Source organism: Ceratosolen solmsi, unplaced genomic scaffold (genome assembly GCF_000503995.2).
Source record: "Ceratosolen solmsi marchali unplaced genomic scaffold, CerSol_1.0 scaffold39, whole genome shotgun sequence".
NCBI classification, from domain to species: Eukaryota; Metazoa; Arthropoda; class Insecta; order Hymenoptera; family Agaonidae; genus Ceratosolen; species Ceratosolen solmsi.
Window position 1 is genome coordinate 3,265,681 of NW_011948433.1, and position 22,511 is coordinate 3,288,191.

The 22,511-nt window shown below is 44.0% G+C and overlaps 1 protein-coding gene across 4 annotated transcripts in view; it reads right to left on the reverse strand.

Moving 5' to 3' along the window:
- Ten-a (Teneurin-a transmembrane protein) overlaps positions 1-22,511 on the reverse strand; it is a 99,265-nt gene that overhangs the window by 61,378 nt on the left and 15,376 nt on the right. For all 4 annotated transcript variants that reach the window (XM_011502547.1, XM_011502546.1, XM_011502545.1 and 1 more), the window contains exon 2: positions 858-1,150. In XM_011502547.1, coding sequence (XP_011500849.1) covers positions 858-1,150 — 293 coding nt within the window. The remainder of the gene's footprint in view (positions 1-857; positions 1,151-22,511) is intronic.

The following is a 22,511-nucleotide window of genomic DNA, read 5'->3' on the forward strand; positions in this document are numbered from 1 at the left end:
CCCGAATTCATTGACAAAGTAATGCAAATTGATGATCTACGATTTTTTGTGCATTAAGAGAAAGTTGCCGATAATGTGTCGTCGACAGTTGTGCGGATTTTTATCAACAAAAAAAAAAAAAAAAAAAAAAAACTTTTTACAGCAAATACCACTTTATTTCTATTATTAAAGGATTCGCAATTTTATATTTCAAGCTACAAAGTATTTGTGTCGCAACAATTGTTGAATTTATTGCTCCATAACGACCCTTATGACCGATACTATAACACACCATAGATTAAAGAAAGTTAATTTTCATGTAACGAGCCGATCCCCCTATTCAAAATACTTTATCCTCGTACACTTAGTCATTGATCAGAAATTGTATAAATTCACCAGCAATTTCTATTCTTAAATTATGCGATTTCTTTTACATTAGCGTAGACACTAAAAAATCTCATAAATAACCAGCGATACCTCACCGCAATATAATTTTCATAACTTTCAGAAATTACAAACACCGAATGTTTTCGATATTTCTTCTCGCTTAATTTAACGGACGGCCCTTCGCATTTTCGCAACTCCCACTGATAAAATAAAGGCGTTTGTCCGCCCGACCGCCTTAACGCCGTATCGCCGCATAACAAGGAGACACGATCGTCGATATAAACCTTCCATCCCGGTCGAATACCAAAATTCTTCCCAATATCAATTCTGGAAACGTCAGCGTCCCTTATCACTCGGAAAATTCCAATCGGTAGGTCGTTGTTAAGAGCACATTCGTCGTCGCCTCCCCCCCCCCCCCCTCTTCGCTATTCCGCGATCCAGTCACAGGCTCGGCACTACATTCCCAACAGCAGCAGCCCATCTAACTTTACCAGCGAAGTAGGCGAGCATGGCGACGAGGGCCACGGTGATGAATATCAGGGCGATGCTGAAGCACTTCCAGGAGCATCGATGCTGGCAGCGCTTGTCAATGTGGAAGCGCGAGGGCGAGTATGGCGAGTAGTTGGGCACGGCCGCGGCTCTCATGGGGAATCCTGGCATGACGAGGGACTGACCCTGGCCGACCCCAGCGTTGGTTCCGCCGTTACCGGCAACGCCCCCGCCAACACCCATCCCCGGGCCCAGGGTTCCGACTGCCACCTGCTGCTGCTGCTGTGGCGGTAACCTGGAACACGAGAGATAAAGTGCTCGATCAGTCAATCGGATCTAACATGGCAAGCTATAAGGGGAAGTGGAGCGTCGAGCTCGATGTTCCACGACTAAAGGAATCGGGCCTATTTTTTTTTCCTTTCTGTTTTCAAAAGACGCCGAGACATTGTTGTGTTTATTGTTATTATAATATCTGGTACAATTATTATTGTTGTTGTGTTTGTCGTTGTTATCGTCGTCGTCGTTGTTATTGTTTTAGTTGTCATTAGCATCATCGTTATCATCATCATAATCATCGTCATCGTCGTCATTATTCGTGTTTCCTATGAGGTGCCAGGACATTACGAGATGTAGCGTATATTGTGTTAAATTAACGATGGTCAGCGTTAGAGTTTTGAGACCAAAATTCTAATGAAATTAAAAGGCACGCGTAGCGTCGGACTAATCTGGAATATTTAAACGAGCGTGTACGGCTATGCGAAAATATAAATAATTACATTCGCTCTTCTAACTCCGTTTTGTTGGAGGTAAAATGCATTCATTGCTAAGAAATCCATAATTGATTGGCAGGTTAATACTCGCCACACAAAAATAGTTGTGAATAATATACATTACTTATAGTCTCAAGAAATAGAGATTCCATCTTGGTATTTATTAAGCCAAAGATATAAATAAATAAAAATTGAACTGGCAGACGCTGAAAATGTCTCGCCGCTTTAACGAATTCGTAATAAATATTAATGAATACGTTGTACGATCCGTATCGCTTATTCCATAACATACGATACAAAGATATAGCGATACAGTTTATTTATTGTCATGATCCTCCAACGATCTTTTAAGGTTCTTTTCTCTATCTCTCTTTTTTCTTTCATTTGTCCCCCCCCTCCCATACACCCCCCCTCTCTCTCTCTCTTTTTTTTCTCGTCTCTTCTCGACGTTGAGGCACTATTTAAGCAATATTCTCTGCTTTTGCGTATTTAAAAAATCGGTGAAAATTTCTAGGCGCTTTACAACTTACTTTCAATTTTAATAAAATATGAACGGAAAGCTTAATAATTCCATTACCTTCCTGTACTAAATATTGAAGAAATTATGATTTTGCAAAATGCAATGCACCAAGGGTTAATAATTCTGAGAAAAAAAACTGCCTCATTAACGCGAAAGTGAATGTAATTACCGTGTAATGAAGTTACTTGTTGTGCGAGTAATGTACACAGTGCTTCAATTTCAACCCCTTTTAACAAAGGGTCACGTGCACGGGGCCCTAAAAAAATCTCTGATCACGAGGTGCGTGCGCACGTTATGCTCATCGTAGCATCGAGGGTCTCTAATCATATTTTCATTGTGAGATTAATAACCGGAGACAGGGCGGCACGACATTTCATCCGTGTACGAATGCATGATCCTGTCGCTGTGATGCCGAAGGGCTTTCGTGTCGCTATTTCGTAATCCCGTCGGGAGAGTTTCGCAATTTCTTATGTATCGCGAAAATTCCTGATTTTATCGAAAGGAATTCCCACCCCCTAGCCGCCCTGTCACCCTTCCCGCGCCTTAAATGCAACCCTTATATTTCAGGACATCGTGCACATTCTGCAAAACTTTTACGCAAATTACAATAGAATTATATAAAGTCTTTCGCGACAATTCAAGAAGAATGCATTCATAAATAACTGTGCCCCAGGCCTAAGGCGTAAATTATAAGTCAAAAACTCTTGGTTATTCAAAAAGGAAAACAAAAATAAACCCGTGGGTGAAGAAGCCAGAGTGCGAGAGTGCGAGAGAGAGAGAGAGAGAGAGAGAGAGAGAGAGTGTGAGACAAGTAAAATAATTTCCTTGATTAATAACAGGGCAAATCAGTGAAAGCACAGCGGTGAGTGAGTGAGCGAGCGCTGAAAAAGTCGAGGAAGAGAGAGAGCGAGATCGTTTTAAAAAATGTCCCTGTCAAGCGAGGGAGAAATATATGCGTCCGCCCTAGAAAGTAACTCGACATGTGGGTGCGCGTGACTGTGTGGGAGTGTATGTGTAAACAGGTAGAGGGAGCGAGAGGGAGCGAGAGAGAAAGAGAGAGAAAGAGAGAGAGAGAGAGAGAGAGAGAGAGAGAACGGGATAGTAGGTCGAGCGGCAAACGGAGGTGTTCAGGAGTGTTCGAGTTTGGGAGCCACGAATTGCAATGGCTGGGCGAGAGGACCCGTTGGCCGGATTGGGAGGAAGTGAGAGAAGCGGGAGGAGAGGGCCAAAGTTTTTACGAAGGCGATTCACGTACGTACAGCCACGGTCAAACTCCACTGTATAATAGCTTTATATAATAATGGCGCTTTTACTTTTTACACAAAGTCCGAAAAATGCTTGAAAATTTCTTCCTCCCTCTGGCGGCGGCGGTAAGGGTTTTTTAGCGCCGGCGCGCGACCCCCATGATATAAGCGAATTGTTTTATTGCCCCGTATTTTTACAAGTCCTCGTCAGCGTGGAAACATTTGCCTTTCTTCTTTGCCGGCACCCTTTTTGCGCCCCGTTATCGCGGCTCATTCCGCCTTCAAATGCGGTTTGTACAACGCTGTTAACGCTTATTCGCCCGGTGCACTCTTTTATTTCCCCAAGATTCTTTATTATTATTTTTTTCTCCTCTATTTTCCCCGCTTTTCCTCTCACAGCTGACAGCGACGGAGGTATTAAATTTTCACCCCGATGACCGAAGAATTTTTTCGGATTCGCACGTGCACCGTTCGCTTTTCTCGTTTTTTTTACAGACAAACAATTTGTTAAACAAAGTTGCTTTTTGTGATATATAAAATATTCAAAAAATAATTCCCAGCATTATAAACAATCCTATTAATGTGGTTTCAAAATTATGCGAAAATACCGTTAGAATGCAATGTTGGACGAAATTCTGTTTTTTTTTCTTGTTTTGTTTTTTGTTTTTTGTTTTTTGTTTTGTTTCTTTTTGTTTTTCTTTGCTTTGTTTTTTGAATAATTAAAAGATCTACCGAGGAAAAATGCACACGAAGCAATGCGCAATTAATAAAAACTAATAAAAATTGGATTATTTTGATAAACACGATAACAGACTACATTACCTTCAAAAGAAAAAAAAACAAACAACAAACAAAAAAAACCAAAAAAAAAAAACCAAAAAAACCGAATAAAAAAAAATTAAACAAAATAAAGACAAAAATGTAAATAAAAACGTCTGAAAAGAATGGCAAAAAGCGCTGAAAGCTCGGCAAATTGTAAAAAACAGCCTGTTTGACATTTTGAAGTAAATTTTCCTTCACGTGGAGTAACAACTTAATTTATCGCGATAACTCAATTACTTCACTCTAAATACCAAGATAACCTCGTTTCTTTTGGAACAATTTACCTGCACAAAATAATTCGTCAAACTTTCGCCTGGAAAATTTTACGTACACTAATTATCAAAGTATAACTAATCATTAAAGTTCGCGTGAAAAAGATGTGACAAATATTCAGAGTCAAATTGCACGGATTTAATAAAGGCTCGTGACATTTATTCAGCGTGAACGACTTATTCGTTCGCGCGGGATTCGCATTTTCTCGCGCGGGCCACCTATCGCTCCTTGCCCGGCCGAAGAGAGAGAGAGAGAGAGAGAGAGAGAGAGAGAGAGAGAGATTTTTTAAATTCATACGTAAAGTGAGAACACCTCTCGGCCTCCCGTGCACATTCGCCGAATAAATAGCGGCCGCGAAAGTAAAACAAGAAAAATCCTTCGAACGTGACGAACGTGCCGAATTAGGTAAAGATTTGAAGGGGGCCTGGTTAAGCTCGCCTTGCCTTGTAATTAAAACAATACACAAGAGAAAAGGAAAGGCAATGTAGAGGACTGGAGGGAAAAGACAATGGCGCGCTTTCTCGATCGTCAAGCCCGCGCTAACAGGCAGGCATAGCCTCAGATTTCGCGACGGGAAATTCGATCTGCACGTTAAGGAAAATTTGCGAATCACGTTACCAAATTAGACGGGAATCCGCAAAAGCGGGGCGTGGCCGGCAAATATTCCGACGGGCGAAAAGTACTTTTTCATTAAGGGCCTGTATCCGAGCTCCCGAGTTGGCGATATAAAAAGGACCGCGGCGCGCCCCTCATCCTCGCTCGTGGAAGTTGTTGTTCGGGGCGCGGGGCACTTATCCGAGGACTTGGCGAGTTCGGTCACGTCGATGATGCGACTGCGGCCTATCGGGGATGAAGAAACGACGGGGCGCGAGTGCCGCGGCTCCTAACGTTATTACACCGGGCGCGGAGGAGCGGAGCGAGGGCTGGGCGCCGTAAGACGTGGGACGTGGGTGGACCGGGGAGGTGGGGAACTCCCGGTCGAAGTTTCGGCGAGCGAGATATAATGTACATGCGGGGTGGTGGGGCGGGATGGGGGAGGGGGGAGGGGGGGAGGCGGCATTGTGGCCGTGTTCGCTCGATCGCGCAAACTTCGGGCGCTCCTCGATCACTCGGCCACCCCCTAAGGGTGGGTGGCTTGTTGCGGAGGACCACCACCTCTGTCGCATCCCATATAAGAACGTCGATGAAGGCGAGAGGGCGCGCACTCATCCTTCGGTGGCCACTCCTCCCTTGCAGCGGCTAATGCACACGTCGTCTCCGAGCGTAGTCGTGAGAATATTACGCCACGTGTGCCGGTAATAAGATTGCGCACGTGACGACAATACAAAAATCCGCTGAAGCCAAATTGCGCTCGCCTATCGGGACACGCCATCCCCTTATCGCAAAGCCGGGCGACGCCTCCGCCTTTTCGCGGTGGCCGTTAACGCGCGATGACGCTCTTTGCATGTGTCCGTCGCGTTCTTAAGTGTCCCATTAAGTTTGCCGGGAAATCGAGATTTTCGTGCCGGAGACCGCATTTCCCGTACAGCCCAGCCCCCGTATTAAGCGAATCGGCCGTACGTGTAGTCGTGCGGCTATTTGCCTTTTCCAACCTTTTTCCTCGAGACGGCGACCCTACGCGTTAATGCACCGGCAAGTCCCACTAAGAGCGTGCAAATGTTTTAAACTCTTAAAATTTGAATTTTTATCTACCGCCGTTTACCCTCTTCCTATTGCTTCGATATGTCTCATTATTTTGCATTAGCGGCCTTTTATATTGTTTTTTTTTCGCGAGCCGTGCCCGTGGGACACTTCTCCTTCATTAGGAATTTGACTTTATGTATTTGGAAAAGAATGCCGTCTTTAAGAATGTTGAATATTTTTAATAAAAATAGACCTAACTACCTCGGTTATTGTCGGGTCTTAGAACAATGTACGTTTCTTGTTTACCCGCCATCATTAGAGATAAACTTGGCCTTACTATTTATGCCAAGATATTTCGTTTTATCTATTGTTTGCCTGATTATAGAATTATTCTTCTCTTTAATGTGCATAAATACAAATATTAACGATTGCAACATGATTAAAGTCTTATGGCATGTTGGATAATTTTGTAATTCAAGCACCTTTATCGAGATAAATTTTAAAAACAAATTTCCTTTATAACCTTCGCGAGCATTTAATTATTATTTATTCAATTTGCATCCAAACATAAATCATACATTTATTAAGCAGTGTACCGCATTTTTAATTAAACATATTCATTGTATTGTATATTAAAATAAATAAACCGTGCGTTTTTAAGCTAAAAATGATATTGATAATTAATATTATTATGTTATTATTACTGTCATTGACAATCTCATCGTCATCGTCACTATCGTCATTACCTGAACATCTCATCAATATCGTTAACATTATCATCGTCATTGTTATTATTTTCTATTATTATTATTATTATTATTATTACTATCGATCACTCTAGAATTGATTATGCATTCATCCTTATTCTTTCAGGTTTTAATAAAAATTAAAAATATGGCGTTATAATGAATCCCACTTCGAATAATCCCACTTCCACCCTACACAATATATTGTTTTAGCAGATTACGAATTATTTATACATATGTGTCTCTCTGTGTGTGTGTGTGTGTGTGTGTGTGTGTGTGTGTGTGCGTGCGTGCGCGCGCGTTTATATGTATATATTGTTAACAAGATATAATTAAATTAAATTATATTCAAAATAATAATATTCAATTCATTTACTTATTTGATAGTAAAATTTAATCCGCTTTATCAGAACGCATTAATTTAGTAATGAATGTTGATTCTTCTTGTAATAAATCAGAAATTCTTCGAGAAAAAATTTGCACATCGATTTTGCTCGGTTATTCAATAATGGCTACATAAAATGAGATTGACGTGATATAAAAAGTGAAATAAATTTAAATCAAATAAATTTTATATATTCAAATATATATATATATATATATATATATTTGAAATGTAATATATATTATGAAATATAAATTACTTTTCGAATTGTTGCTTTAAGGCAATATTACAATCAAACATTCTTTTATTAAAATCTGTCCACTTTTAGTATACGAATATCTTGTTTCTATTTTTCTTTTATTCTTTTTGTTTTTTATTTGATATATAAATACATATAATAACAATGAAGATATATTAATTACATTAATATCTCTAAAATAGTTGCAAAATCAATTGAAAAATAATGTATCTATTTTTAACAAATGGAAAAATCGAAAGTAAATTGAAAGCCCAGGGAAAACTAACTTGCCATACCTTCGTTTACACAAATAATTAACGTTATAACGATGGTGTTGATCGTAATTTATTAATACGTGAAATATAGAGTCAAAGGACGGACATTGAAGAAGACACTTTGCTTTAGGTTTCGTAACTACGGCAAGTGAGAGAGAGAGAGAGAGAGAGAGAGAGAGAGAGCGTGATAGAACGAGTGGGTTAGTGGGGATGTGGAGGAAGGAGTTAGAGAAATAAATGGTATGAGAACGAGTCTCCAGGGCCGCCTCTGTTGTCCTCGTCGTCGTCCTCGTCCTCGTTGTCCTTGTCGTTGTCTACATCGTCGTCATTATTCTATATGCGACAAACTCTTATCGCCGTCGCATCAGTGCACTGGCGTCCGCGTCAGGAAGACAGTAGACGAAGCGGTTCGAGGAAGCGACAAAGAGAAGTCGAGCTGACGCAAAAATATTCCAAGATTTTAACGACGAGGACGCGCTTCGAGCCTCGACGAAGGCGAACATCTATGCTGAACGCGATGGAGCTGAGCTTCGTTACATATTGATGGAAAATAACAAGTCTCACTTCGAATTTCGTTGTCTTTGATCTCCTTATCATCTCATCACGTGCTCACCCGAGATGTCTTAATTTTCACCCTTAACGAATAGTCCGTCGTTGGCGGAGCTTTTGCTTTACGAAGAATCGCTTCCTTACACTTTGATTGGCAAAAGTGTCATTTTTAAAAGGGAGCCACCTCATCTGGTTACATTAACGAAGACGCGCGCCGTCGTTGATTTTGAAGTCTGACGAGTCGATTTTTATTAATAATCCGCCACGGTACGACTCGTTTTTATTTTAAACTTTTTAAGTAGCATTAAAGAGTATAAAAGGGTCGTTAGTAAAGAAGTGCGAGGTGTTTAAGACACAATAACGTAATTGAAATTTGCCACAATTACTACAAAAGACTTTCGATACTTTGTGTATGCACCACTATGTACTATGTACACGGGCGCGCATACGTGTTTGCGTATGTATCCTCTCGAGTTTCAATGATGAAAAGTTTAAGAAAACACGAGTAACTTAACTCGCACAATATAATTTTATTTATAAAGTACTTGCTCTTGTAATTTAATTAACGAAATCAAAACATAACTTCGGATATGTTTCCAACTGTCTATACACGGAGATAAAGTGATATATACAGAGTTAACAATCCAATTTTCAAGTTATTCAAGCTGAAAAACTAAACTAAAAAGTGATACTTTTATTCGTTACTTTTTACTTTTCTTTTTCTTTTTTTTCTTTTTTCTTTTTTTTTTACTCCTTATGAAACGGCATCTTTTTCCCGCTGCGTTTAATGCGCAATTTGTTGTAACAAGTTTTCCAATAAAAAACTTCCTCTTCTCGCACACACTTCTTTTTATTTCTCAGTTAAGGCTACTCAAACTTAATACCGTCGCGGAACTTTATTAATAAAAAATTCTTCCTTTCCTCCCCGCGTTCGCGGTTACAATACACACGAGTTTTTCTGCCGATGTGCTGTGTGTCGCTTCATCCCTCCGCCGCTCCCTCTTAATCGCAAAAATACAAACGCACACGCGCACGCTCTGCGTGCCTCTCTCTCCCTCGCCGTTTCTCTCGCTTCGGGGCAAATGCCAATAATCATCGTAAAAGTGTCCCTTAAAATAAACATTATGATTAATCGTTGCGCTTCGGCCAGCAGCGTATATAAATCGACCGCGCCATAACTTTAGAGGCAGGCTCTCGCCATATAGCGCAGCGCGCCTGAATAAAAGAAAGGCGTAGCTGTACATTACCGAAACATGATTAGACACGAGGCAAGGAGAGCCGCGCTCGTAAATACGCCCTCCCAAGGTGCATGTAACATTACGCCGCATGAGAGAGAGAGAGAGAGAGAGAGAGAGAGAGAGAGAGAGAGAGAGAGAGAAAGTAGGCAAGCGTATAATAACACGGCGGAGGTGCTGCTATACTACCTATGTGTCCTTGTAGCGATGACGGAAAGCGTGTGCGTGTGCGCTCCTACACCGGAAACTCTATTTTAACGTAATTGGAGCTTCGTCTCCCTCTACGCCACCGTCGTCGCCGCCACCGCTGCCTCCGACGACGACGAAGACGAAGGCCAAGACGAAGACCAAGACCAAGACCAAGACGAAGACGAGAACAAGAACGAGAACGAGCTACGATCCAACATGGAGAAGACCAACCTAGTCCATACTCCTTCCTTCCTCCCCCCCCCCCCCCCCCCCCCCCCCCCCCCCCCCCCCAACACAGCGGCCAGCGCTACACCACACCCCGACTTCATGCCCTAGGTATTTTACTTCTATCGGGGTGCTTGTTCGACATTTTTCGCCCGAGCGATGACAAATTCACGAGGGCGCCGCCGCCTCATCGTCATCCGAGTCAATTTCGGGAGTTGACTGACGACCAGACGTTTGTGTTTGCCCGCTCACTCACACGAAACTTCAAAATGTATTTAAATTGTTAATTAAGAATGCGCGGATGTTGGGTAGGAAGTTGACGTAGTTGACGTAGTTGACGTAGTTGACGTTGTACCGGGGCACTTTCAGCCGAGCTTTTCCTGCGTTCGACTGTGAAACGAGCTGTTGATATTATTTTTTAAGAACGAGAATTTTGAAATAACGTGGAATTATTGCGACGCGCGTCACGGCCATTAGCCTCGGTTGCGCCGGAATGTAATTTATGGTTGAAAACGTGTTTTATATCGTATGAACATATTTTGTATTTTTCATTTGCTCCGAGGAGGTTATGAAGACAGATCTATATACTCTTTTTAATGAGTTGACAACGTATTCATTACTCCTGAAAAGGATGACACGAGAGAGAAATTGGCTTATGCCTTGGTTCCTCTATTTATCTCATCTAGTTCATGATATTATTGATAAATATAAATAAAAAGGCCACTTCACCATACGGACTCGTGCTCCTGCATTTTGTATTATTTAAATAAAATTTCTCGGAAGCGTTTTTTTTTTTGTTTTTGTTTTTGTTTTTTTTTTTCTTTTCAAAGCCCGCTCTTTTACGTATACATTACTTCTTCGTAAATGCATTAACATTATTTATACATTCCGGATAGAGTCCGTTTTTCCGACAACGTTGACAGCATAAATCTTATTCTCTATTACAACCGCAACAAGGCTTACTACATTCTTTACTATATGTCTTTTTTTATAATTGCGAAGAAAGCTTATACTTTTTGATGGTAAAGAGTCTCTGAAACGTAATAAAGATCTCTTTTCTACCGTGCATTTCACTTTCTTGAGCGTGGAAATTTTCTTTCTATTCTTCAAACTAATAAGACTAATACTATGAAAAAAAAAAATAATAAATAATAATAATAATAATAATAATAATAAATGCTTTACCTTGCCTTAAGCGCTCTATTGTTCGAATGGGAATTTAATTTATATGCTACTTCATTTTATTTATTCATATGTTAAATTGGACGTATAATGCAATTACTATTTGCATCATTTGTTTTGCATGTATTGTAATATAATACTTTTTCAAAGCCATTTTTAGAGTAAACGGCAAGCGATGGAATTTTACGTCAGATAAATTTGTTTTTATTATATTTAAAAGTAAATGTCATTTTCGACACGGATTATACAATTATGCATATTTTTCGGATATAATAAGAGCAGATTCGCTCTTTGCAACGGAAGAACTGTGGCACACTTTAGTTTTTTTTTTTTTTTTATTTTCTATGATATCATATTCGCGCTATGAATATGCGTGCACACGCAATGAAACCCACATCGACGAAGAATAATAGTTTGAATTTAATATGGGAAATAAAATTTAATAAGCAAGTACGCTTATCATTTGTTATCGAATGGACGAAAAAACGACGCATTAAATATTTCGAAGATGTATATTCGCTTGAACATAAGAGTAAACGAAAGTAAAAGGGGGGAAAACGAAATGATGGAATCGTGCTGAAAAAGCATAGAATTGCTATTTGAAATTTGTAAAAGCAAAATACCATTTGAAAGTAAAACAGAGGGAGTGCACATATTTATACTGTATCGTAATACACAAAAATACAATAATTTTGCTCGGCTCTCAAAAGCCACAGCGAGACTCGAGAGGTATAGTACGTGCGATAGAAGGAGAGAGAGAGAGAGAGAGAGAGAGAGAGAGAGAGAGAGAGAGAGATTTACGTAGCAATTTCGTACGTCGACACTGTGAGCGAACATAATACGTTGTCCGATCAAGCTTTCGCCATCACAGACAGTTAGCGATGCTTTTAACAAAATCACTCGCTCCTCGCCCTTGCCTCCCCCCCTCCCCCGGCCACTTTCTTTCCTTCCTCCGTGAAGGAGATCTTAAGTAGCCATTGACCGGCTCGACCATTCATACGGCTGCCCGGCGCTCGTCACTCGATCCTCATTCGAGCGCGAGCTGAAAATTTATGGTGCACGCGCTCTTCCCAGAATGCCTCAGGCGTCCTTTTCTTTCGGGACTCGTCTCTCGGTCCTCCTAATTTATTGCCGCACTTGCACGCATATGCGCTGCCGCTAGCCTTTTCAATTTTCACACGGCCCACGGATTCTCAATCGACTACGACACCGCTCTCACCTTCTCCAACCTCCGTTCTTGCGTGCATGCGCGCGCGCGTCCGCATCAACAAGTTACGAAGAGAAGAGGCCCCGTAAAACACGGCGGGACGGCCATGCGTGTGCGTGCACGCGCGCGCTCCTCTTTCTTTGCCTTTCCTCCAATTCCTCCGCCCGACTCGCCGCTTTATGAATGAATGCCGTTGCGCTACTGCCCGGTAATTGTATTTATATGCGCCGATGAATGCCGCGGCCATGGCCACATCGATTCGGCGTCGGCCACTCGAAAATTTGTCTGTTTTGTCGTTGCGATTCCCGCTATTATGACGTTGCGAACTAGGGATTTTACGGTCGAGTATTAAAATATCGGGAATATTCGTTTGATATACGCTCGGATTTATTATCCTTCCATCTAACCCCCTAGCCCCTCCGTCGCTCAACACTCCTACCCCCCCCCTCTCCCGAAATACCCGATCCCCGCCGTCCCCTCCATTCCCAGTCGATAATTAATTTCGAAAAAAACATATTCCTATTTATCTGGATTTTCCAATATTTAAAAATCGTTAAAAATACTTTGCATTTGAGCCGATATTTCAATTTCAATTTTTCTGCCGCGCGCCGCGTGCACTCCCCCTCTGTGCAAATTTCTGTTTCAAAGTTATTACTATAATACAGCGACGCAACGTGAAAAAGCACGCCTGTGCATTGGCGACTAAAATTGTACAAAATTTGCCAGCAAAAATCATCGCCAATGGCCAATGGGTTGGGAAGGGGAGGAGGGGGGAGGAGGAGGAGGAGGAGAATATTGCGTGCGCCAAACGAAATGCTAAAAATGCTCGCTTTTATTACAAAGAATATATCCTACAATGTTTAAAATAACTATAACGTATTACCTCTTCACTTTTTATCAATTTATTCACAACTACTATCACAATGCGATTACAATAACGCAAATTTATACGAGCTGAGGCAGCGCCTATGATCCGACGATACTCGCAGCTTGCCAAATGAATTTATTTCTCCACGTTAAGTTTTAGTGCAGCAATAGTTATATATAAAACACACCGGAAAAAGTTTAGTCCCTCGCAATTGAAAGTATTTGATAAGTAAACATAACGTTGTACGGATTAAATTCCGCGACTAATTGAGTATAGTTTCTGAAGAATACAAATTAATTAGATCTGAATAACGTCGATGATTGAATTCGCAGTGGCGTAACTTGTTTTTCGCCGATGTCGGGGCGGCACCGTCTTCTCACAATCCATTAATTAAATCGCAAATTTGGCCACCGGCCGAGCAAATTGCACGCCCAAGTATTTGCGAATCGAGATTCCCTGGGCGCTGATTTATAAGCGGCGGCGCATTACAACAAATCCTTAACGAGTGCAAAATGCAGGTTTATCGTGAAATAAAGTCGTCAATCCGGGGCTATTGATCATAAGTCAGAAGGAAAAAGTAATAGCCAACACGACACCGGTTAAGCCAACAACAATCAATCAAAAATCGCGAAAAGCGGAGAAAGGGACTGACTCACCGTACATCCTCTCCATTCCTCCCCTCCCCCGCCCTCCCACCCACGACACTCGGTGCTCCGCGCTGCCATTCAGCATTCCCCTTGGCAGTAGCAGCGCACGTGAGACGGTGAATCCTTAAAAAGCATTAGCCGGCATTAAATATCCAGGCTAATACACTTGGCGCAGCGCGGGATTTGCCGCTGCACCGCAAAAAGGTCGTTAGCGTTCACAGGGGAGCGGGCCAGAGGTATTAAAAACGAGGCTGTAGGCTAATACAGAAGCTTGAGCCAACTTGATCCGGAGCGCCCCTCTTCGAGGAGTGGCGTCGGCGTCGACGGTGATGGTGGTGGAGGCGGCTCATGCCGGTAATTTTATTTGACAAAGGCAATTCATCGGTCATCTCTGGTTCGCGGGCGCCGGGGAATCGAAAGCCTCGTCGGCAATCGTTTCACGCGTCGCTGGACCCTGAGGCTCCAGCTGCTGTCGTCGTCGACGCCGCCGCCGCCGCCGCTCCCACCCAGGATCCGGCCAATGTGCTCTGCTGCCTCTGTACACCAAGCGATGCAGACCGATGGATGCTGTTTATTCGCCGTGTAAAGCCTAACAAGGACGAGGGAGAGCGAGGGTGCGCAGCCAAGAGAGAAAGAGGGTTGGCTGCACTCGACCGACCGACACTCCATCGTCTCTATGACGAATTCATTCCGGGCGAGATCAAATCTAATTGCAAAGATGGTAAATTCCTTTTTATTTCCCGTGGATATGACAGCGAGCGCCCCGACATTGGCCAGATCGTATTGTTCCGGCCGAAATTAGTGATAGATGAAGGCTTAGTCATCGGCTTTGTCGGCGGGAGGGGCGCGGCGTTTTTTGATCGATTGGCCAATCTGATTTATCAGAGAGTTCGGCGAATTAGTGCGACCGCCGTGGTGCTTAAGCTGCTTCCTTTATCGTCGGTGTATCGGTTCTGTCCTCCTCACCCTCCCATTCGGCCCACCGCTCCTATCTCCGGATACCAGGAGGAGCCAGGAGTGGAGCGCCGTATACTGAACGAGCCTTACAATGACTTTTCGACGTTAACGGAATTTCACCGATTAACTCCTTCAAGGTGGAAAAAGCGAGAGTAATAAAAATAAGCGAGAATAGACGGAGCGAAGGTACGTACTTTTGCAGAATAAAGGGCCCTGGGATTTCGACTGTCCCACATTTATTCATAGCGCGGCAGGGCGCGCTTCGACGCAGCGCACGACTGCACCTTCGTTTGAAAGAATAAAAAAGGAAAGCTACTAGCAACCGAACGAGGCCGTATCATTGCGTCTGCCTGTGTGCATGAAAAAGAGTAGAAGGGTCGTTAAAGTCACCCCTTGCGCATGGATCAGTCGCTCGTAGCGATTCCCAATCAGGCACAATAGCGTGCGACATCATATTTTCCTGCTCCCTATTACCAGCCTTCCTCTCCCTCTACACGCACTCTCTCTCTCTCTCTCTCTCTCTCTCTCTCTCTCTGTTCAACGTCTCCTCCCAAAGGATCTTTTACATTGCATTAGGCAGCAGCAAGGTAAAGACGCGCGCAGATAGAGATGTAAGGGATGAGAGCCGACGCAAAAAAGTGAAACATAATAGAGTGAGGATTAAGTGTCCGGGAATGGAGAGGCAGGGGCGCGAGAACGGCGGCCCTCGTGAAGAAGAAGGGCCTTTCGAGGGCTGTTACATGCTCGTTGCTCGCGATTCGTCATCCTCATTGTGCGCGTGTATCTCTATCCCCCCTCCCCCTCCCTCCCTCCTCACCCCATACGCCCTGGCCCGGACCCACGCTCCCCACGCCAGCCTCGAGCCTCCGGTAACAATGCGTCGACCAGGTGGGGCTGCTCCCGTTATAGGGCGGCCTACCTGGCTTTGTCAGGATCCTCCCCGCCGAAGAAGCGACGTGGATCAAAGAGACATTAGGAGTAAATAAAGGCGTAAAGCCGAGGCGCTCTCTTCCTTATTTCCTTTTCATTTTTTCGATCCGTACGACCGCGGCCCTTCGCCACGGGCAGTCCAACTCGTCAATATTTTCACTTTGCTCGCGCCCCGTATCCATCCCCGTCCTGTAACAACTCGAGAACTAGTGCCGAACACGCGCGCGCTCACATAAACCGATGCTCCCGTACAAATTTATGCACTCGAGGACGTTTTATTGTGCGTCGAGGAAGAATATTTTCCGTCCTCCGCACCGACTTACTTGTCGTCGACATCTTCTTTATTTTCCTTTTCTTTCTTTTATATTCTACATTTTTTCTTTATTTTTTTTTTTTCTTCTTTTTTTTTTTTTTACGTCGGTGCTGTTCCTCGTGCGTCGTGTTGTACACACATCCTTATGCATGCTCACGTATGTACGGCTGCACGCACGAGGAACGTAGAGAGAGTGAGAGTGAGAAGCGTACACAACGTACATGCACCACTGTCGCGAAGAGTAAATATTGTATAAGTTTGGATATAATATGTATGCAAGAGGCGCAGCGGTGGAATAGAGTGGAAAATAATGGAATTCACACAAGCATTCAGTGACGCTACAGAAGCGATAAAGGGCCACCGCCTCCTTTCATTCGACTCTGTCTTTCTCCTCCCAGTTTTCATTCTCTCATTTTTCCATTACCTTACCGCTCTCCCTCTCTCTCTCTCTCTCTCTCTCTCGCACTCCTTCTACTCTCCCTCCCCCCTCCCTCTCTCTTCCTTTTTATTTTATTTTGACGAGCAGATATTTAAAATTTTCAAAGGAAAATGGCTTGTAATCCACACTGACGAGGAATCCATTGAAAGATAATTCCTTATCCGATCATTGTTCGAAAATCCGGTACGTAGGAAACTTCATTATAGCGATGATGGCACGCTGAAATCTCGTTGCTCTTCGAGAATGTCTTTTCACGAAATAATGCACGATATTTCCGCTTGAGTAATGCACCTTCAAAAGGAAAGTTTTTAAAAGTAGGCAGAGCAGGGCCGGTTTAAGGTGGAGGAGTAAAAGAAATGACGGGAAGGAAGGAAGGAAGGAAGGAAGGAAGGAAGGAAGGAAGGAAGGCAGAAGAATCACGGCAACATTCCAGGATGGAAGGAAGGCAGAAGAATCACGGCAACATTCTGCGTGCGCGCAGCCAGGAAATGCAACGGCTAACTTGCGTATATCCCTGTACGTGAACGATTTATCGAAAAGTTTGTCTATTGCTTTCCAAAGTCTGTCGGCCCTCGGAACCTTTCCAACCCTTTGCCGCCGCGTTCGCTTCATCTCTACCTCTTTATCATTCCTTTTCTATTTTGCCACGTTGACTTTGAAAGTTCGAGGCGTACGCGCTAAACAAACGTTTGCGTTTGCAATTTTAATTGTTCGATCAATCCCTCTTCAAAGTTTACGCTGCCGAAAATGGACGAGAGCCATGGGGGCGAGAGAGAGAGAGAGTGAGAGAGGGGGGGGGGGGGGGGGACCCCGGAATTTTCTTTGCTCGCTTTCTCATTGCCGAGCGAAAATGCGTGAAAAAGGGCGGCACCGATGTCGATCCATCAACCGGCGAAAAGGGCGAAAAGGGCGAAATGGGCGAAGAAAGGAATTCCGTACTTGTGCTGTTTTGCACTTTACCACTGTAATCTATGTACACTCTGCTGTATACTCTTATTTTCCTATCACGTGAACCTGCATTGCATTTTCCTTTGTCTTTTTCAATTTCTCCAAACAAGTGTTAACGCTAGTTATAATTAGTCTTTATCGTTGCACATTACATATTGATTTCCGATCGTCGAATCCAATGGCCATTGATATATCAATCACTCGTCGTGTCTGTTTATGCAAATCATTATTCGACTGCATTTTAAATATTCTCGATGCGCATTAATCCAATAGGAAGAATCGCCTGTAAGAATACTAGGGGTCATTCCTTGAATTATCAAGCAACTCAATCCTAAGCTCATTATAAGCGACGAATCAACTTGAAATTTAAATATTACGCCATTATTTAAATGTCCATGTTTGAGGAGTTTTCAAATTGTTTTTCAACGGAGAAAATAGGTGCATCAACCTTTATATCCAGGTACCAACTAAAAATTGTCACGACAATCATAAATATTCAAATTCTTAACTAAACACATGGCACTATTAAAATGTGCTTAGCATATCAAGTAACAATCGCTACGTCATCCACAAAAGGGACCATTATTTTAATCCCCGGCAGGGAATAAAATACATTTTGCTTCCGAAGGGACATCCCGAACGTGATTAAAATTTTCATAATGAATTACGGGTTCGTGCCGCGAGCCCACAGCCTAAAGAATTCCAACTATTCGTGGGCCGTATTAAAGATATACGGGGTCCGGAAAGGACGGATAAGCTAGGCTCGTCGGCCGTTGCCTCGTTGGAGCGAGTTTCGTGTCGCCAACGCGACGTCATCCTCACACACGTCCCAGTGCACATGTGCGCGGGCAGTTATTGTGCGCGTGGAACGACGAATGATCGAGGGCCGACGGGGAAGAGATTGCGTTAAGAAGAAAATGACAGCTGGTAACCCAGATTAAAGACCGAAAACGAGGTGAGAGCCCTTTCGACGAGCATTACCTCGCAATTAACCAATTGTCGACTTTCACGATTGCGCCTCGCCGATAAAATGACAGGTCGTATTCTTTATAGAGCGCTTACAACACACTTTCCTCGTTGCCGGCGTAGTCGTAGTCGTAGTCGTAGCCCTCGTAGTCGTAGTCGTAGTCGTAGTCGTAGCCCTCGTAGTCATAGTCATCGTAGCCGCAGCCGTAGCTAGCTGTGGCTGCAGCTGCAGGGAAAGCGCGATACTTTTCCGAAAGACCAACCGCCTGGGCTCGCGATTATTCATCGGCCGACAAACAACTGAATAATTAATACATCTCTATGGCTTCAAACGCCGCTTGTTTTTCTTTCCCTGCCCGACTGCGAACGCAATTACGGGCGTGAATTTCTCTCGCTCGGGTAAAGGAGTCGCGCGTGTATTAGAGCGACACGAGAAAAGGGTTGCGGGACGCAGCCCTTTAGTGGTAATTGGACGATCGAGGGCGCGTTTGATGTCGATCGCGCGTGTGCCTCTGACGCGATTGAGGCGCCTGCGCGATCGTTCATGCCGATACTCGTGGCCCTATCGATTGGCTTTTCCATTGAAAGCGTAGAAATTAAGACGCGCGATATGTTCGCTGATGGAATTTATAGAATTGCAAATGAAAAGCGGGGCGTGCGGAATATTTATTCTTTTGCTAGTCGTTGATTGCCCGTCGGTCGATGACAGATCCCAATGAAATCCCACTAAACATCGTAGTAAATTGTAATTTAATAATTAATAAAGGGTGCCGTAAGACTCCGGGTCTATTGTAAGTAAGCTCGATCCCGGGGTGGTCCAGTCAGCGCTGATAAAGACAGAGTGAGCAATGTAGTCATGATAAGGGGCGGGATTGGCGGTGGGTGGGGGTGGGGAGCTGGGATAGGGAATGTAAAGAAAACGGGGGAGTAGACTGTAGAGGGAAAAAGATGTAGAGGACTGTGAATGAAGGCGAGAAAGAAGGATATCTATCGGAGCGACTGCATAGAGAACGAGTAAAGCCATAGTTTCAGCGAAGGGGTCAGACACAGAGAGAAAGAGAGAGAGAGAGAGAGAGAGAGAGAGAGAGAGAGAGAGAGACTGTCGAAGACGGCTGTTGATTAGTCTCCCCTTCTGATGTTGATTATCTGCTAGCCGAATATCCGGCGCTCACGGAGCTTTGCGGGAGGTCGGGGGGTCTTTATGGTAATCCTTACAACGAATCTGAAATTAATGTCACTATAGTAATACGTTTTCGGAAATAACTTCTCTCTCACTCTCTCTCTCTCTCTCTCTCTCTGGTCGGCTCTTACTCTGTTGCTGGGATATTAATTTGAATGGGAAGGTGCGGGCGCGCACGCCGGAGAGAGCAAAAGTCTGCTTTTGACGCGCTATAGGATCGACTGCCGCACGACAAAGCGCCCCCGTTTATTGTTATTATTGTAGGTACCTAATAGACTTTGTAGAGTCCCGTAGCGCTAGCAAGCGTTAATCGTTAAATATATGTCTCGTTTAATAGCGCCGTCGACACTGTGACGCGATCGCTAAAATGCCGAGAATGTTGGGCGAAAACAGCCCGAAAACGACAGTGGACAGTTTTCAAAAATTATGGCCAACGGACGATAAGAGAGTGGCCGAGTTCGTTACCAATTCTGCCACTTTTACGAGCGCCTCGTGAAAATTTGCATTCGCCCGACTAGCAGCTGGTCTCCCGGTCGTTCTCCCTGCGGAATTTCGCGATCGGAATTACTTTTCACCAGTGGCTTTGGGATCCTGTCGTCCCGATAACTATAACCAAGAATAAAGACAAGCGCGCTTGGGTCTAGGAGTGAAAAGGAAACTCCTGGTGCGTCTAGGATGAGCGGTAGCCAGAACTCTGCATTAACGAATTATCGAGCGTGCGTCGTTAAGTTTTGGATGAGTGTGCCTCCCCGCTCTCTTTCCCCGAGAATATTCAAGTGCTCCTCTGATTGCGTTCTAGTTTTTCTTCGCGCATATTTGGATGAATCTAATACGCATTCAACAAGTTCATATTTGCACGTCATGGCCACTTAACAAATGGGTGAACCAGCGCTCCCACATCGAGGTCATAGTCATTCAAAATCAATACGTCAATATCGTCGAAATTACAATTTTTTTTTAATAAAAGTCCTCTTATGCTTCGTGTGCCAATTAAGGGAAATATCACACAATGGATTAATAAATAAGCCAATAAGGATTGATTAAAGGACCTCTAGCTCGCTCTCCTTCTGCTCGTTCTATCGAGCGCTACGAGGCGTCCACGGTTCGCCTCGACTAAAAACTAAAACCTCATTGTCCGGCTCGTATCAATAGCTGGAATATACGCGACTTGGTCAGGCTAATAAACGTTTGGATCGCTCGGGCGTACAGAACAGCGTGCGATTGATCGCAACGCGTAAAGGCAGACGCGACAGTCATGAAATTATCATAAGCGTGCGTGCGCTTAAAGGAAATGCCGATGCGCGTCTGGCAGAGGTCATCGGCATCCCCGGCTTATTAGACGATGGGGGCGCGAAAATAGCATTTCATCGGATAATGAATTTGTTGCTAAGTTTAAATGGCCAAACAGTGTGTGCGATACGCGTTTCTCGCCCCACTCGCGCTATCGCTGGAAATAGTCCGGTCAGAGCGGATACGGAAAAGTCAACCGCGAGCGGATGCGTAACGGCGTCGACAGGGAACCGAGAAAGTACGCGCACATATGCGCGTAGGCGAGGCGGTAGAGACCGAGAGGGAGGAAGGCAGCGAGGGAGAGAAAGAGAGAGAGAGAGAGAGAGAGAGAGAGAGAGAGAGAGAGAAAACGAGCGAGGCCATTCGATGTTATGGAATATCTGGGCACTTGGGGAGGGTAAAATTGTATCTCGTTAAGGAGCCAATGCGTGCGCCCCGAGAAAGTTGAAAAGTGGAACGGCGACCGCTGGTTGAGAGTTCACTGTCACCGTAACTCAATTTAACATCGTTATAAAAGTACAGTTTTGCGAGAATTGGATCATTGTTCCCGCCGTTATTATTATTATTATTATTATTATTATTATTATTATTATTATTATTATAATTATTATTATTACTTGTTATTATTATTATTACTTGTTATTATTCACTATCGCGCCGAACTCTCGCGAGCTAGTTCCAATAGACCGGACTTTGAATATAATTATGATACTCCGAAGTACTCTATAGCTGTCTCGGTCCAGCGTGTCGCGCCAAATAAAATCGCGCTGCATATCTCTCTTCGGGAATCGAATCCCCAATGCTTGGCTGGCTGCTTCCGCTGCAATTAAAATGGCGCCTTTTTGTGGAAGGGTGAGCGCAGTCCTTCCGCGAACCTGGAGGACCTCGTATCCGCGACTATTCGCGTCTATATCTGTCTCGAAATGGCCCCCAACTTACCACGAAGAGAGAGAGAGAGAGAGAGAGAGAGAGAAAGGCCGCGGCGTACTAAAGTCGTCGTGACTTCCGGTCTCCGCGGAAGTCGGTACGTCTATATTGGGATACCGCTTGGGCCACCGCTAATTGACAATCTCACGATGCGGCAATTATCGAGTCGGGGGTGGGAGTCTCCGCGTCCAGCTAATTAACGCACGTAAATCTTTGACGGCTTTCATTGCGACCGTGGCCGCACCCCGCGATTTCGGTTCGCTGGTTAATTGTGAGTTACGTGGACTTTGACGGGCTTCCCGTTACCCTCCCGCTCCCACCGCTAACCCAACGATATTTATAGCGCGTGATGTTGAATGGGAAACGGGCGCACGTGAGTCCAGCAGCGGCGGCGGCGGCGGCGGCGGCGGCGGCGGCGGTAGTGGCTTTTACGCCCCGCGGTAAATAAAATTACGGCGATTTCACGAGAGACTGAGAACATTTGAGGAAAGGGGCGTTGTTGTTACGCCCGTCAAGCTGCTCTCGATGAATTAACTCACGCGCGGCATTATTAGTTTTGCACGAGCTCATATACGAATATCCTTGCCCCGTCTTTTACCTCCCATTTTTATTGCCGTTTTTAATGAAAACGAGATAATGGTCTTTTCCCCAAGGTTATAGTCGATACACTTGATAGCTAATCAAAGGGCATTATATTACGGCTTTTAT